General features: G+C 45.8%; 1 protein-coding gene across 1 annotated transcript in view; it reads left to right on the top strand.

The window, feature by feature from the left end:
• The window catches only part of cacna1ba (calcium voltage-gated channel subunit alpha1 Ba), a 171,039-nt gene that overhangs the window by 60,257 nt on the left and 92,852 nt on the right, over positions 1–17,930 (top strand). Inside the window, exons 6-8 of the mRNA XM_088614992.1 lie at positions 3,327–3,418; positions 3,664–3,816; positions 9,027–9,214. Of these exons, the coding sequence (XP_088471118.1) occupies positions 3,327–3,418; positions 3,664–3,816; positions 9,027–9,214 (433 nt within the window). The remainder of the gene's footprint in view (positions 1–3,326; positions 3,419–3,663; positions 3,817–9,026; positions 9,215–17,930) is intronic.

Raw genomic sequence — 17,930 nt, 5'->3', positions numbered from 1 at the left:
CATTGACTGGAACAGTTGATCTGAGATGCTTCTACTGTGCATCTTACATCCAGGTATTTTTATGGATTAATAAAGAAATACATTGGTTGCCAGCAACCCCTCCTCCCCTTTCTTCTTTCTTAGCAGTGTTAGCAAGACTCTCCTCAACATGATAATGTAGCACAATGAGAAGCTTGCTTTTGTATGTGCATGGTTTCTCTGCATGATAGATAGGACTTTGAAAAACATCTTCACTGGATAATTCAGTGTAGCACAGCTGAACTCAGATGACCTGGAGCTGTTGTACGCGGTGAGTGATTTCAGACCTGGGGTGGAATATGATTAGGAATCTTTTTTTTTTTTTCTGGTGTTGATGGGATAAGAAGGCCTCTGCAATAAGCCTGTGCGAATGCTCAGCTTCCATTCTCCTTTTCGCTTGCAGAGCCTCAGGGCAGAGAGATCTCAGGTCTCAGTGAGGAACAGCGGCGAGAAATCAATTCTCGGTGGCCAGGGAATACAGACGAGCAAAAACCCTGTGCTTTGGAGTTGCATTAAATGTCAAGTCGAAGGACGCTGCACTAAATGTACAATATCTGTGGTCATTACTTCTGTCACAAAGGATGGTCAGAAGAAAATATTCCCCCAAAGAAATGTGATTAGAAAGAATAAGTCAATATAATCACTGCACTTTTCTCTGAACTCCAGTTCTCTCTCTTAATTCCTGGTTTAATTCATGGGTAATGATCGTCTGTACAAGGTAAATATAGAATTTACAAAAGCACAAGCACTGTTTGTTAATCTGGCACTGAGTGTGGGTTTGTCTGTTTTTTATGTATGAGAATTACTTTGGATTGTGAGAGGAAACCAGAGCACCCAGAGAAAACCTACATGGGCACATAGAACATGCAAGCTCCACACAGACAGCACCCCAGGAATGGAAGCCAGGCCCCAGCGCTGTGAGGCAGCAATGCTGACCACTGCTGCACAGTGCCATCCCTGGGCTGTCAAGCACAAATCCAGCCAGCCCAGGAGGGTTTGTGGGTCTGTGCATATGTTCTGATTCTTGGGGAAAAGGGTGGGGAAAATGGGGAAAAGGGTGAAGTTAGTAGCTTATGAAGCTTTAGCACATAATTGGCTCAGCATATCCATGACGATTCCAAGAAGAAAAGGAGAGTGATACAGCTCTGAAGAGGGGAGCTGTGGATCCCTCTATCCTAGGCCAGATAGAGACAGCTCTGTAGTCGTGGTTGATAGCTTATTACTATCCCAGAATTTGTCACCTAATCATTTATAAACACCTCCAATTTCAGTGGTGTACATCTGATTAAGAAGACCTTGATCTGATATTGCCTCCTGGGTTCCCTGTATGAGATAAGCTTAACTGTGTTGGAGCTGATACTACTGTATGATAAATTCAGGTAGTAAAAGCAGAGCATCAAGTCTAAGGTTGAAACAATAAATATTTGCGTGTTGTTAGTCCGGCCTCATTAGGCAACGGGTTAATGTCTTATGATGCAAACAAGCAGGGTTGAGTCATTGGAAAATATTTGTAGATATTGCACACAAAATATGAGCTTCAGTGTGTGTCCCTAATTTGTAGGTCTGCATTCTATTAGAGAGTACATTTAGTTAAGTTTCATATGGAACCAGGTTCCTTGTTTGTTCTGTTGCTGCTAGATGTGTAAGTGTAAATGTGCTTCTCTGCACTAAATCGTCTTCCCAGAGGTCAACAGGAGCAGTGTTTTGCCCAGCCTGCCTGGACTTTCACTTCTAGAAGTGGGCAGTGGCCATCGCAGGTCTACCTGGAGTAGGTGCTTTCACACCGCCAAAGTTTTGGCCTGGGGCTCCAGTGTGCACGTCGTGACCCAGGTCGCTGTACCCGGATGAAAGGGATTTTAAACAGCGTGAACTGTACGGCTGGCGTAGGCGGAGTTGTGCAGAGTGTTGGGACAGACAGACTGAAAATCATCGTGACACACAGCAAGTCCCCCTCTCTCACGACTTTCTCTCTCAGAGCCCAGAGCGTATGGTTCTGCGCCTTGACGCAGCACTTAGTAACCCTTCCTCTGGCTCGTCACTAATGCAAGCTGCCAGTTGTAGATTTCTTGCTCTCGGCTACTGAAAGCTTCAGTGGCGCTTAGGCTACCCATGCATGCATTTCCCTTTTGTGGCTGTGGGCCGCTCAGATGTACAGACGGGCTTAATGAGAGCCAAGCCAATCCCCTAGCAGAAGAAAAAAATGGAAAAGTCAAATGGCAGGAACAGACCAAAGAGGCAGAGCACATTAGAGACAGCACAGCCTACACTAGGGGATCGCACCCCCGCATCCTCTTTCCCAGAAACAGGATTGGAGTGCAGTTACATCAGCTCATTACTGATGGGAGTGAGAGAGTGTTTTTAGGGAGAAAGGAAGGGACTGGCGGCCCCGCCCCCCCCCAAGAGGATTAGAACACGCGTTTGACTGGCCAGCGGAGAAACAAGAACTCTATAAAGCCAAGATTGATTGCTGAGGCACTGCTGCTGCAGGGAAGAAACCAGATCCTGGAGGCAGTTTAATGGATCCCTCTCCAGCCTCGGTGCCCGTCTGCCCTACTCCAGCATGCCACCACTGTGCGTGAGGGCCGTGTCCGTCACAGGACAAATCCCAAGACCGGGCCCACTCCTGGCAGGTGACATTTAATGTAGACAAATGCACAGTGGCACACGCAGGAGGCAGAAATATGAGCTGTAAATAGAAGATGTGAAACAGTGTGGAAAGTACCCATGCAAAATAGACTAGGGGTGCTCATGTTGACGCATCATTTTCTAGAGGTCCTGGGATCAAGCAATGCAAGAGGCAGACAGAAAGTTGGAATATATTCTTAAAAGGGCAAAACTATAATCATGTTCTGTTAAAATTGTACAAGACATCAATAAGATCTCGTGGAAATATTGTTAAAAATATACTATTGCTCTGGAATCAGTTCAGCTAGGCTAGCAGCTGAGAACATTTATGGTCTTAAAGGAATGTCCAGTACTGATAAACTCAATAAACTGAGTCTTTCCAGTCTTGGAATGGTGAAAGAGTTAACTACAAAACTGAGAACAGGAGGCACAAAAGGCAGTGGGAGTCTGGAGCAGTGATCAGCCATGTCTTTCCAGCAGTGGCTGGATGAGATCCTGAGAGCAATGAGCTGTTAACGATGAAATAATCTGGACTGACCCAATGGCCTCTCTTCATTTTGTACACTTCATATACTTGGAGAATTATTTCTAGTTTGCATTTCTGAAACGCGTATATCCACCATGTTAGGATTTGTTGACCCCTAAAACTATCAAGTGGTGAATTTCCTTTATTCCTTCTGCAGGATCCTGGCCACAGCCGGGACGGATTTCGATCTGCGCACGCTGAGAGCTGTTCGAGTACTACGGCCACTGAAGCTGGTGTCAGGAATACCAAGTAAGCGCAGGTTCTGCAGGGTCAACCTTAGCATTTCCATTCTGTTTCACTGCTGTGCCACCACCATTGTCTTAAGTGTTCATCCATCAATTCAGGGTCACAAGGATGCCTGCCACTCTCGGCGACCGATAGACATAAAGCAGGGTGCACCTCGGGCGGGATGTACCTGTCTGATTGCCTCCCTGACTCTGCCCAGTGGCCATGTGTCTCGTCTGTGTGTCTCTCACTCCCTGTCTCCTGGCCAGGCCTGCAGGTGGTGCTGAAGTCCATCATGAAGGCCATGGTTCCCCTGCTGCAGATCGGCCTGCTGCTCTTCTTTGCCATCGTCATGTTCGCCATCATCGGCCTGGAGTTCTACATGGGCAGGTTCCACAAGACCTGTTTCAAGATAGAGACAGGTAGGAGTCTCCCTCACGACACCCCCGGGACAGGGCCACACACCTTATGGTGTTTCCAATCTGTTCCATGTTACAGCATCTTGTCACAGCCAACACCTTAATTGTTCTGTTGTTCCAGCTGATTACCATGTGATCGGGTAGCTCGTTGTAGCAAATCAAATGGACTGGAAAGGGATGCACATCAAAAAGCCGTGATGTAAATGAAAAAAGAACCATTTTTTGTCCAGTGGTACAGTTCCAGGTGTCAGTTCTGAAATTTTCTATATCCACCAGTTGTTTAGGTAAGGTTAGCTGTTGTTTAGGCTGCAAGATCTCTTTCCATTCTTTCTGGTCATCTCCTATTGAAGAACTATGTGAGAGATGTTTATCCACAGCGGCTGTAAATCTGTTTGGAGGGCTCAAGGTTACAGATGGAATTTGTCTAAAATCTCTCACTTTTTTGTTAAAGTGATACCTAATTTTAAATCAAAATCACAAGTATACTTTGCCTAGCCCTTACCTCTTTTAGCTTTGTACGTGTACATGGGGGAGTGCTAACATGTACATACTCAGTGCTTTTGAAAATCGTGACAAGCTGGTGTAGTAAAATGAGAACGGTACTCACGTCGGCTCTGTGGAGCATTGTTTCTAAGAGAAACTGAGTTGGCTGCATACGACCAATTAAAAAGTGACAAAGCAATTAAAAAGGTGGTTGTTTATTTCTCTTCTGGCCCTTAAAGAAAAAAAAAAAGCATGTGCTGACAGCCGGTGCACACGGAGGCAGAGGAAGCCAGAGAAGTGTGGTTTTAACTAGCTGTGTGTGTCAGCCTCATCATGTCGGCTATCTGTCAGCATGCACATCTTCTGACGGCAGCCAAATACAAGCTTTTGCATTTTTAATGCTCCAAGTGTTGCTGCTTTTCTGGGGGCTTTGAACTGCAAAGCAGATTGACACTTGTGATACCGGGCTGGCCGGCATAAATGTGGTAGGGAGGAGGGCAGTGGGAGGGCAAGGCTCTGGGGAAGAACCTGGACTGGATTCAGGGGAACTGGAAGACCGAGCCATGGGAGGACTGCAGTGTGAGCTGTCCTCTGTTGTGCTGTAATGTAACAGAGTTCCCCCACCTCCACTTGATCTACTAGTCAGATTCTCGATCATGTTTTGGGTAAATGTGGTGTTCATACAGGCAGCAAAATGCCTTCATTGAATGTACTGCACGTATGATGCTATAACAGCTTTCACAATAATTTCTGAGCATAACAAATGTGTTAGTAATCATTAATATAATTTTTTTAGCACAATAGAGATCATACCATGTGTCAGGTTTAGGATTAAGTTTTAGATTGGAGCCTTTGTGATATATGTGTGGTCTTTTGGGGAAATTATTAAGTTAATGTGAATGTTGTGTAGGCGTTACACAGGTTAAACAAGACTGCTTTCACATAAATCATGACTATTCAAGATAAGAGACTCAGGGGGTCTCTTGCCTCCCTTTTCACACACGTGTTCTGCTTATACTGAATCATTCCAGGAGCCTTTACATGGTTGTAATGTCTCAGATGTTTCTATTACCTAGTTAAGTGGCCTGAAAACCTAAAGGTGCAGTGGACCTTTGTGCAGCCCTGATCTGAATCGGAGCCTCCTGCTGTTAAGATGGTTTATTTAAACTATGATGTTGAACTGGGACGGCAAAGCGAGCTGAGTAGAGGGAAGAAGATGAGAGCTACAGTCTAACAGGATGAGGAAGACATCTCAAGACTGAGACTGATCACGGATACTGTTCATTGGGGTTTTAGGAAAACACACTTGGAAACAGGAATCGGCCACAACGTCATGTTTACAGTGCCAGGAAAACAAACAGACTAAATAAAACATCATTTCTCCTGGAGCTCTATCTACATTTTTCTTAATCAATTAATGGGAACCTAAGCTGCTTACTAAAAGCCCTCTGAACTCAACAGAACCTCACAACGCAATGTCCACAGGCCAGCCACTTGCTTTCTTTCTTCTGTCTCCCCTCTGGTGCGACACATTACAGAGGTTCGCTTTCCGTATTAGAAAAGGCCAGTGGACCTCAGAAACCTCCACTTCCTGGTTTCCAAGTGGTCATTTGACCTGTTGTCTTCCTCCAGTTGGTCAGGCGACAGAGGGCAGCAGGTCATTCCCCCATGACTTTCTGGGCAATGTAGTTCAGTCAAGATCTGCCATCTTGTCTGACACTACTGTATCCTTACAGCTGTTAGGGGGGCCTGTGGAAGGCAGCAAAGTGTCTTAAGTTGCCCAAAAAAAAAATTGCTTAGAATGCAAGCACACTGAGCATTGACGGGTAATTAAGAGGAATGAGCTCCACAGCCTTCCTTCAGTCATCCTTCATTTTTCTTCATCTCTAAACTGTTGATACAGCAGTTTCCCCCAAGTCTTGTCATCTGCGATTTTGTTTCGTAAAGCAAAACAGGTTTGCGTTCTCCATTGGTGTTGCCTCTGAATCTGTCTGGAGTGAGTACATGTGACAGTGGAATATTGGCCAGCACCCTGAGATAAATGTAAAATAATGTTCTTTATAATCTGGGTGCACCCTGCTTCAATCTAGAGAACCTGTGAAGATGTTGAATTTTTTTGTTACTACAGTATTTCCTTCCCAATCTGGAATGGCCAATTATTATTTTGGATCATCTCCCAGTTTGAAATGACCCATTGTTAATTGGCAAGCTCGCTGTTTTCCAGAAGGCCTCAGAGCAGGCTGTGGTGTGCCTGGCCGGGGGGGGTGTGGGCTAGCTAGCGACGTGCCACACTCTGGCCGTGCTTTCTACCTGAGCTGTGTTGGGCTTTTCAGTTGATGTTCACCTTTGCCTCTCAGTCTGCAGTTTTTATTAATTTTAAGACTGATTTTCGTCATGCAGAATTCAATTTGGGAGCTGCTAATCCAACCCGGCTACTGTATATAACCCAAGCAGTGCTACTGTACTGTACAGTACGTATATCCTTCAAAAGCTGGGATCCTTTTGTGTAGCATCTTCCACTGTCTGTGCCTCTGGCCACGGGTCTACACATGATTCATTCTGCTGTTTCTGTAAGGGCATGTTGCTGAGCGAGGGGATAATCCACTTTATTATTGCAATTGCATTTCTCACATTTTGTATTTCTTACTGTATGCATTCTGTCATTCAGTCTGATTGAAATTCCTAGATTGGATGCTGTTCCAATTGACTCTTCTCACAAAAATCGGGTTCTGAGAAGGGTTATCTGGGACAGAGACAGGGAAGCACCATGAGGATGTAAAGGATGAGCTGCACATAATGAACATTTGAGCACATGGATGACCAGTTAGGCTGACAATACTGGGCAACACAATTTTTTTTACACTTTTTACTACTTCCTCTCTTAAAAGGGTGGTTTCAGACTTGGAGGTGATCCTCTTTTAAAGTGCCTCATCTGGAGATGTTGTAACTGTGATCTTGGGAAGAACTGATACAAGCCTACACTACACTAGAACCAGTGTTGAATCTGGCACTTTCATCTTTCTTTAACCGCACAGTAAGCGTAGTTTTAAAATGCAAAGTTTAAAATATTTAAAAAGAAGTTTCTCTTTGAACTTGCACAAAGCCCATTCACTGGGATATCGCATAAACACACAGCTCCACTTTGGTTCTTTAGTTTGCAAAGTCAAAGGTGTGGAAGGACTTTTACCTCATCCTGCAGCTTCTTCTTGTCTGTGCTGCATGAGAAAGTTGTCAAAAATAAGGAAATAAAAACGAAAGGCCAGCTTTAATAATATGCTTGTTAGAATGCGAATGTTCCCTCCCCTCACAACCCACACTGACGCTGGGGTGTGGAGCAGAGGTTAAGGTTCTGGACTGAACAGGGAAGGTTGTGGGCTTAAAACCTGGATGTGGTGGTGCTGTTGTACCCTTGATTAAAGAACCTCACAGAGAGAGCTACAGCACCCAGCCCAGCTGAGTACATGGGTGCGGTTTTTAGTCGCGGTGGGTCAGACCATCCTCCAGAAATAAAGGCTGTAAACATTATTGGAAAATAGCACAATTAAATTAAATAAATGACTTCCAATTACTTGTGAGTTACAGGAAGACCTATTTAAAAAAATAGACGAACAGTGAGAACATGTGAATGGGGTTTAGTTAAACATTGTTATAGCTTCAAATTGTAAGCTGGGGAAAACGGTTATTGCCTAACTAATCTCATAAATCATCAAGTTCTAATGAGCAGATCCCCTTCAGGTATTAATTACTGCAAGATAGTGAGTGCAATAGGGACAGACCCCCATTAACAGTATTCAGATGTAGACCGTTATCTGACACTGAGAATGTATGGAAGATTGCTATCAAGGCAGCAGTGCTGATGGTAATTGGAGGCCGTTGTTAGCTTCAAATCTTCATTAATTAACATCAGGGTCTCTAGAAGCATTACGATTTAATTCTCACCTCATTGTTCAAGAGCACTACTGCCAGAGTGCTATAATTTGAGCAGTAGATGGCAGAACATGGGAAGCTGTTTTTAGATCAAGCATTTAAGTACAAACACAAAGCTGAAAGCCTGTATGTTAACATGAGTTTTTCTAGGTTGAGCTCTGAGAAAGTCTGGAAGGGTTTTATTTGATGTGCTGCAGGGGTGAACAGACGTCAGCCCAGGCTGGTGCTTCCGATGTGTCATCGCTGAGGCCAGGAGCTTTCAGTTGGACTTCACTGAAGTGAAAGTGCCCTCTGTGTGGAGCAACCTTCCATGTCTTCCATGCTCCTCCCGTCTTAAATTAAGAGCTCAGCTTGCAGCTGGAAAGTCTTAAGAGAACCGAGGAGCAGTTTGGGCTGTATGAATGTGAACACTGGGTGTGAAGTAGGATCTTCAGATCGATGGGCAAGTTTATGAAATTTTGTCAAAGATAAAAGTATTCTCCCCCCTGTGGACATTCTCAAGTTAAGTTGAAAGAACAAATACAGATACTTTTATATCCCTCCGTTTTTCTTCCTTCTGTTCTACCTGGAGGACTTTGATTTTGTTTTACACAGTACACGCTTTATTCCGCACACATTGGCCATGCAGGAGGGTGGACATGCTTGAGTTTGGTGGGCGCTGTCCTTTCAGAGACGGGTTCAGTGGCCCTGGTTTGGTCTGTGGGGCGACGTCCGGCCCCCAGAGTGAGCTGAGCGGGCCCTGCCCGGCGGCAGGAGTCCGGACGAGCGTGTTGAGCTAAACTGGGTCCTGCTCTCTTTCGCAGGCGAGATCGCCGCAGATTTCCCCTGCGGCACGGAGCCCCCGGCCCGGCTCTGCCCCAATGAGACGGAGTGCCGGGAGTACTGGATCGGGCCCAACTTCGGCATCACCAATTTCGACAACATCCTCTTCGCGGTTCTCACCGTCTTCCAGTGCATCACGATGGAGGGCTGGACCGAGATCCTGTATAATGTGAGTCTCTGGCAATGTTCGGTTCTTACTCGCTTGCCGGCTGGCAGATCCTTTTCTCCCCCCACGTGTGTGCGGGAAAAGGAGTGCTTTAACTGGCGGAATCTGAAGGTGGGGGTGCGCGCACACAGCTGCAGGTCGGACACCTGCTGCACAAAGAGCTTAGCGCGAGGAGCGGCGCCACTCTTTTCAGCTCATGTGGTTTGGTTCGCGATGCAAAACAGGTTCTTTGGTTTACCGGTGTGGAAATGCCGTAACAGGTGTAATGTTAACCATTTAATGTCAGAAAAGGTTTCTTCAGTAAAAAGAGTCCTTTCCCCAGTGAATCCTGTGGAGCAGAGAGCTGGTAAGCATGTCGGTGAATTGCTGTGTGTGGTTAAGAAACAGTTGTTGTTTTTTTTCCAGTTTTGGGCAAAAAGGTTTTCTCCCTAAATTGGTGCTGGAAGAGTTGTCTCAAACACCTCGGGGGGGGGGGTTATTGGGACTTCATTGAAACTCGTATTTCTTGACCTGCACCCGTGTTCCTGTGACTTGTTCCTCTTCATGGTGTGCGGAGTGAGACTGCAGGAGTGGACGTGTCCAGGCATGAGGGATGTCCAAACATATGAGGTCTGTGCCACACAGCTACTGTATCTACTGCAGCAGTTACTTTCTCCATAGCCTGTAGGTTTGTAAGACACGACCTGCCTCTTCTACATTCATACTGTCTTCTAGAACATTTTGAAGCCATTTTAGTTTGGCTTAACCAGAGCTTTAGATGAAATTCAAGTAAGTCTGATTTATCTGGTTTGTAATGTGTTGTATCTGTTTTGTACTTTTTTTGAATGGGTATTACGTTCGCACTTTTTCCAATCAGTACGCACGTCCCCCGCTTGAAGAGTAATTTGAAATATCCTGGTGAGCCTTGTATGAATAATTTCTCACGTTTCTTTGAGCACAAGGTGGTAAAAATGGTTTGGTTCTCATGAAGACAGATATTTCAGCTCTTTTTTTTACCAGACTTCTGTTTCTTCTCTTGCTGATGGCTCATTATTCTACATGTCGGAATCCTGGGGAAACACTTCCCATAGTCTCGGAGAAGAACATGTGAGAGAAAAGTGATAAACAAGAGGAGGCCATCAGGCCCATCTTGCTCATTTGATTGCTGTTAGCTGATTGATCGAAGGATCTTGTCCAGACGTTATTTAAAAGATCTTGGGAAAACTCCTTCCACGACATTTCTGGTCAGCATTTCCTGGAATCTTTGTTCCAGATTCCCACATGCCTTTGTGTAAAGAAGTGCTTCCTATTCAGCCCTAATTTAGGGATGCCCACACTGCAGACCTGTTGTTCACCTGCCACTTGTACTGCTCTTTGAAACCTTAGAACTGCTACCGCTGCTACAGAGCACAGATCTGACTTCCCAGCCACTTCCAAAAGATCTGTGCGGTGAAAGTGCACTGCAGTGCAGCGAAACAGATCCTTTGGTTTGTCATGCCACATGAAAAATATTGGTATAGCTTATCATGGTGTCTGAATCGCGGTACTCTGCCTGGATCCACTGCCAACAGTGTAGGGGAACAGCATATGCTCGCCCGGCAGAGCTGGCTGCTGCTTTCTGCACAGCTCCTCACACTTCCCGTTTCTGGAGTTGAGAGCCACTCGGCCGGTACCGTACTGTCAGGGTGGCGGGGCGATTCAGGTCAGAAATGGTCAAACGAGCTCCTCTGTCACCCATCTCTTTGACTTTTTTCTTCAGCCCTTGGAGTTTTTGTTTGGAACCATGCTTGTGCTTCGTCTGAAATAGGAAAGATAGAAATCACAGGGCATGACGGATCTTTGGAAAGAAGCATTATACTTGTGTGGAACTCCATTTATAGCTCATTTTTTCTGCTTTTGGTTGGATTCTCCACGCAGTCAGAATTGGAGAGCTGAGCAGCACTTCTTCTTGGTGCAGTCTTCTTGGTCTGGCTGATCAGCAGGATCCAGTTCCTATAGAACTGTAGAATGTCCCAAGGACATTTAAAAACGTCGCCCTGAAATTAATTTCTGATTGTGTTAATGAAGCTCCCCATGTCTTGCGTCTTCCTTCAAGCCCACACCTTGATAAGTGCTGAATAAACATAGCCGGTGAGACATTAACAAAACTGCTGCAGGATGGAAATGAAAATGCTACTGGATTTTAGAGCCCAAATCCTTCAGAATACCCACAATAATCTGCTAGGAATCCTTTATGTGTTGAAGCCCAGCAGGGTGTTATTACAGGAAATGTGCACAGTGTTTGCAGGAGACAATGGCCCCAGGAGTCTGCAGGGTGTGTGCTAGTAGGAGCCATTTAGATCTATCCTGGTAATTAGTTCAGTCTGGATCCTGGAGGTCTGGTAAAGTATGTCTCCAGGTTTCAATCCAATCCAGTTCTTAGCAGGCTAAACCAGCTGATTACCAATGCAATTGGATTAATCTGCTTCTCCTCGCCCTCTAGGTGCTGCTTCTTTAAAGGACACTAAAACAACTACAGACACACCAGCCCCCTGGCAACAGGACTGGACAGCCTCCATTAAAGTGCAGTAAAGCACGGTAAAGGCTGTGAAGGCACAGCAAGAGTGACAAACCTGAGAAAATACCCTGGAAACTTCAGACTTTCAGAAGGGTAGAAATCAAACCCCTCCCAGGAAGGCAGCCTCCTGTCCCTGGGCACAGGCCATCCTATATGTTGTCTGCGCACAATGGGCTATTGTGGCCTTACATACGTTACATATGTATAGATTTTTTTTGTTATCATTGTTCTCCTGATCCCCCCCCCTCATGTTCTGCAAGTTAGTGCAGAAGCTCTTTCATACTGACAGGAGCTCTTTTCTCTCTGGGCAACGGTTCTTCACGTTTCAGTGGCTCAGTTCAATGGCTGTATGTCAGGGAAGAAAAAGTAAAGAGCCTTGATTTGTATTCTTTAAATGCATCTAACATTGTTACTGTCTTGATGTAATAAGCGCCAGCTTACAGCAGGAGCGTTTTGGCTTGAGGGACAGATCGTCAGAGAGGGCGTCACTACCAGCGGACAGGAAGTTGACAAGGGGGTGGGTGTGGGGTGAGGGAGGGATGGGCACGAGCTGGGCCGGGCTGTGAAGGAGTTCTCTCTAGCAGGCCAGAGCAGTCTTGGATGTTACAGACCCGGTCTGATCAAAGCCTCCCTTTCTGGGCCGGGCTGTGAAGGAGTTCTCTCTAGCGGGCCAGTGCAGTCTTGGACGTTACAGACCCGGTCTGATCAAAGCCTCCCTCTCTGAACCGGGCTGTGAAGGGCTGCCACTGCCTCTGTCATAGACTTGCAAGTCCTGTCTGTGGTGATTCACACATCGGGGCAGTCCTTGCTGATGCCGACATCTTTCCTTTCCCTGCCATGTGTCCCAAGAGAAATATTTCATACCCCAGTATCCTATGTATATTTTCTCCTGTAGTTCCATTTTTTATTCTTTAATAATAAATGGTTTAAAAAAATTCTTAGTGAAAAAAAAGCTTAAAAAATTGGCTAATATCCTTGTAGCAAAGAGTGAAGTCAGAAAAGCAACATTTTGGCTTCTGCATTCAGAGCCACGCATTTGCTGATGAAAATCAGTGCAGGACGTACGTAGAGGTGATTTGCTTTATCTTACAGGTTTTTCTGTGTCTGCCGTGACTCGGTGACTGGAATGTGATTTTTTTGTGATAGTGCTGGTCCAGCCACAGCTTAAATAAAGGCTTCTGGATAAAAAAAATTGCAGTTCGTCTCAAGGGGATGTATTATCATCGTGATATATAAACCAATAATGATCATCCTCGTCACCCTCGACACGTCTTTCAGGACTGTGTCATCTTAAACCGCTGAGTTTTTAATCAACCGGATGGGGTGCAGATGGAGCTGAACTGAGTACAGAACACCTAAGATGTGTGTGCGCAGTGGAAATGAGGCAGAGCTGTGACGGTACTGCTGGCCGTTATAAAAAAGGGCTGTGCAATGCAGAACCACCTCCTTTCCCAACATCACCTCCTCTCGGATTTCTGTTGCGTCTTGAGTTAACCTCTTTCCCGCTGGGCGCTCAGGAGCAGGGGCGGGGCTGCAGTGCGCTGTGGCTTGCTCTGAGTCATGCTGGGGGGGAAAGAGGGAGCAGATGAAGAGCTGCTGGCAGCGTGGCTCCGCTCCTTAGAGCCAACTGGAAAAGGCCAGTGCTCCGGCACTGCCAAGGGGATTGCATCGGAAGCCCACGGCTCACCCCACCCACCCTGCAAAATAGCTGCCGATCGGGAGCCGTCACGTGCCCACTCTCTCTGGAAATATACTGGGACGGCTTCCAGCTCAGCCATTGGAATCCACTCTGCTAACGAGTGGCTTGTGGTGCACTTAGCAGCATACAACTGCTGTCTGAGGAGGGCGGGGGCTGCTCCACTTGAGGAGAGCGAGGGAAGAAAAACAGTTATAATGCCTGTCGCCCGTGTCTCTCTTGGCACAACAGCTGATGCAGGTAGAAAAAAAAACCTATTTTGGTTTTAGTCTGCAGCTTTTTTTCCACCTTCTAAGTATCCTTACCCCCTTCACTATGTAATATAGATCAGTGTCCCTTACTTCCTCGGTGTCCCTATAATGATCAATTTGTCTCGTGGTTTTTACAACGGTTTCACTGCTTTAATGGCTTCTGCCCCCTGTTTTCAAGTCAAAGACTGTGTAACACTGTGTGTCTTGCTGTGCTTGGTTTTCAATTTGAACCAAGGATATTGTGCCCAGTGGAACACAGTAAGCAGGCACGGTTGGGGTTGTCTTAGTCATATGGTATCTTGAGTTGTATGCATGGAGAGATTACCCTGTTTCATCGCTGTGACTGGCAATGTGTGTCAGTCCTGAGGATATGGACCAATTCTAGGCACTATAACTTAGCCTGACACAACGAGCTCACTGTGGGTGAGGGGTAGAGCTGAGAGATCGTAGCAGCTACTCTTCTTTGGGTGGGAGCACTGAGTTCAATTAGCCAATGCTGACTTCATAGCAGGGCCGAAATTTAGGGGCAGAAGGAGGAGGGCGTAAAACAGAAATTATTTTCCGTTTAGTGGTTTTTGTCAGCGCTTCTGCGAAGTGCCTTTTACCCCCTGGAGTATTCTGAATTCATACCTGTCATGTTTGTTGAGTTTGGAGGAGGGGGTAGGGGAGCCCCTAGGGGCGCTGATGGATTGCTGGTCTCAGCTGTCCCGGCTGTTCACCCAGTGAAGTTCCGGGCCTTAACTAATTTATCGCCGGCTGAGGTAATCCAGGTCCCTGATTGCAAGGGCAGTGTGTGTGGTGGAGGGGTGGAGGAGGGGTTGTTAAAGTACAGATCTGAATAAACCAGGCTGGGTTCATTACAATCATAAATATTTATGGCATAAGCCCAGCTTTGTTTGTTTTTTTTTCTCATTTAGAAAGCGAGAAAAAAAAGATGTTTGTTCAGATGGACAGATCGGGGCAGTAGTTGATGTGCATTGCACAAAATCACTAGCGCTGTGTGCATCTTCAGTTCTGTCCTCTTTACTCTCCTCTTCAGGACATCCTGGGGATGACAACTGTTTCCCATTGAGATGCTAATGAGCCCCCCTCTTCAGGTCTGATTGCCGAGCCCCTGAAGTCACTGTGAGCTCTGAAATCCGCCAAGCCAGTGTTACAGTCTCAGAGCTGCACCCAGCTCTAGTCATCTCAAATCAATACGCTTTACTTTAGATGGGTGTGCTACATTTCTAATGGACCTGATAAAATTCAGTTAGTGCGCTGCATACTTGCAAGTGTGGCTAATTCAATAATTCAGGCACGATGCATCAGACTGATAACATAAAAAGAAATCTTATACTGCTTGAGGGATGTGGGTGGGAAAGGATGATCTTACAACTGCCTTTAAAAATAAAGGAAGAGCTTAGACATTTTCTGTGGTATCTGAACTTTAATATTCTAAGAGTAATAATAAGCAGACAAAGAGCTAAGTGGAGCTACAGTTTGCCAATATCAAAAAATGGTTTTCCTGGCTCACTTGTGAATCTGTTCTAACTGTATCTGGTTATTAATTCCTGGGCAAATCATCTTTTCATAGCAGTTGGCTTCATTCTCCCAGTTTCATAATTAGGGTTTTGCTGTTTCACTCCACTTGTGTCTGCTCAGACACACTCAGCTGGTTTTCATAGAGCACACGTTATCCCGAGCAAGAGGAAGCTCTTGTGTTCTATGCTTAGATGGTCTTCCATCTCCTGTGTGCAGTGACAGGCATGCATTACCACAGTCCAGTGAGCAAAAAGAAGAGAAACTAAAAATAAATTAAAAAGAGTACGGCACATGTCCTGTGCTGACCACACCGCAATCATTTTAATAAACTAAAGGAGTAATTTAATCTGTCCTGTGCTTTTTTTGTTTGTGTTTAATTTCTCATTTGTAGGTTTTCCTGTTTTTGTTCAATCTTAGAGATTCTCCTTGGGTGTTTCTGCTAGGTGTTTCTCAGGTGGGGCCAGTGTTACGAAATAGGAGACTATAAGAAATCTTGAGTCCAGGAGGCTGCTTTGTTCCACGTTTGGTCCCAGAGAGCCTCATTACATCAGGTGCTGCAGGTAGCTTCTGTCACTGTCCTGCTGGCTGATGAATGTGTTTTGGCCCTTTTGTTCTGTTTTATTTTTGCTGTGTTTATCTGGCTTCAGGGAGCGGTGCGGAGACGTGGTCCCTGATGTGGACACAGCTGTCATAGCCTTGAGTGAGGTGCTTTATCCCTGTCGTTCCAGTACACCGGTTCACATACGAGTCCCAGCGTAGATGGTGGACTAGCTTCCCATCCAGGGGGAGTCGTGTGCTCTGGATAGTCTGCATAAATCGATGGGACATGTGGAGCTGCTCTCATTGCAGAAGCAGCCAGTACAGTAGCACTGCTGCTGTCCATGGTGCTGAGTACAGAAGCGCTTGAACACACAGGGATGAAGCAGTGGCTTAGGAATGCCAAAGGGAGTTGAGCAGGCCTTGCCGATAACTAATCGATAAGTATTGTAGCTCTCCTTCTGCAGTGAAACAGTGTCTTTGTAGTTCATTTGAATCCTTTAAGTAACAACTGGATGAGATCTTCGGACCAAAGTTGCGACTGCAAACCGATCAGACTGAAATAACTTTTTATGTTCTTATGCTACACAGTTATTCCTCTGTTATTGCTGTGTAATTATTTTTTCAAACGTTAGAAGATTTGCTTTCTCATTAAGGGCAGTGACTGATGCAGTCTTATTTCCTGGGCTTGTGTTTCCCGAGACGTGTTGCTGCAGGCCGTGCTTTACCAGAAGTGATATCTTTGTGATGCCCACGCATTGGAGTTTCCAGGATATTTCACCGTCACTGATCGAACGCTAGCATAACACTCAGCAGTCAGATGTTATTCATCATGTTATTGCAAGGATATGCGTGCACATAGCCTGCCCATTTACCGCTGTCAGCTGAGACTGTGTCTGAGACTGAGCTGCACGGGAGGTCTGGGGGAACCCAGGAATCAGAAGTCGACCCAGCTGTGGTATTGAGCAGAATTCGAATGTAAGGGTCTGTCTATCGGCTCTTCTGCGTGTGGACCCTGGCCCACAAAGAGCCATTGCACATAGAGAAGCACGCTGTGAGGGAGACAGGCTCCAGATCTCTCGGGTAACACAGGACTCAATCCACGTGTTTTGAGGTGGTCATCGCTGTGGTCAGTTTGTGAAACCATTTCCATTTGCTTTAATCAATAAAACTTGAAGATGCTGTTTGTCCATTTCACCCATGATATAAATAACAATTGTGTGTATATAAAAATCCAATCAGCTTGTGTCTAGCGTTATTGCAGCCACTGAAAAGAAAACCAGAAGACTAGTCTGCACTTTACAATCTAGGTTGAACCTGAATGTTAAAATGGTAATAATAATAATAGCAGGCAATAAGCTAACTACACCTTCAGTTTGCCAATATCAAAAATAGTTTCTGCAGACTAACCTTTACACCCTTGCAGCGTTTAATTTGTGAATGGCAATCAAAAACGTAATTGAGTAATGGTGAATGGATTGCACCACCGTGTAAGGTGTGCAGCACACAATGCGTTTAACCGTGTGTGGGACACGTCTCTCTTATTGTGATTGATGGCTCACCTGAGCGCCCAGGCAAGCACAGCATGTTCAGAAAGGAAATATACGTGCTGCAGAAGGAAGGAAGAAAAATTATAATTGAATTATTAATAATCCGAGCGCCTGCGCCTCCATCTCTCACTTATGTCACGCGCCAGTGCGTCGGAAGGGCCATGGGCTGGCTCTAGGCCTAGAGCAGCGCCCCAGAGCCCTGCAGCCGCTGTGAGAATAGGTAATTTACTGTGTGAAGTAAGGCATGTAGGCTTCTCCTTTGTATCTTATTTATGGTGTAAATCTCCCACGACATAAATTGCCCTCCCACCTAGGCCTGTGGCGACTTCCTGTGGGGAAACCTTCGGCTCTACAGCTGTGAGCTTTGGAAGGTTCAGATCCAAAGATGAGGCGGCTGCTGCTGGTGTAGTCAGTAGTCGCGGCCCTGATTGGTCCATTCGCAGTACAGTAACTCGCCATACTGGAGAGGGCTTTGGCGTCTGTGTCCCAAAGGACAGGGCGGGTCCTGTGCTTACTCTTTCTGGCACTCGGCAAGGGTCTCTTCAAACGCGTCGTCTTTAAAGCCCATAAAGTTTCACAACTGGGCTCGCCTTATGCCTGCTTTACTGTGGTTAAAACAGGGCAG

The sequence above is a fragment of the Lepisosteus platostomus genome, chromosome 21, assembly GCF_059453375.1.
Source record: "Lepisosteus platostomus isolate fLepPlt1 chromosome 21, fLepPlt1.hap1, whole genome shotgun sequence".
In the NCBI taxonomy this organism is placed as follows: Eukaryota; Metazoa; Chordata; class Actinopteri; order Semionotiformes; family Lepisosteidae; genus Lepisosteus; species Lepisosteus platostomus.
This window is presented reverse-complemented; position numbering and strand designations above follow the sequence as displayed.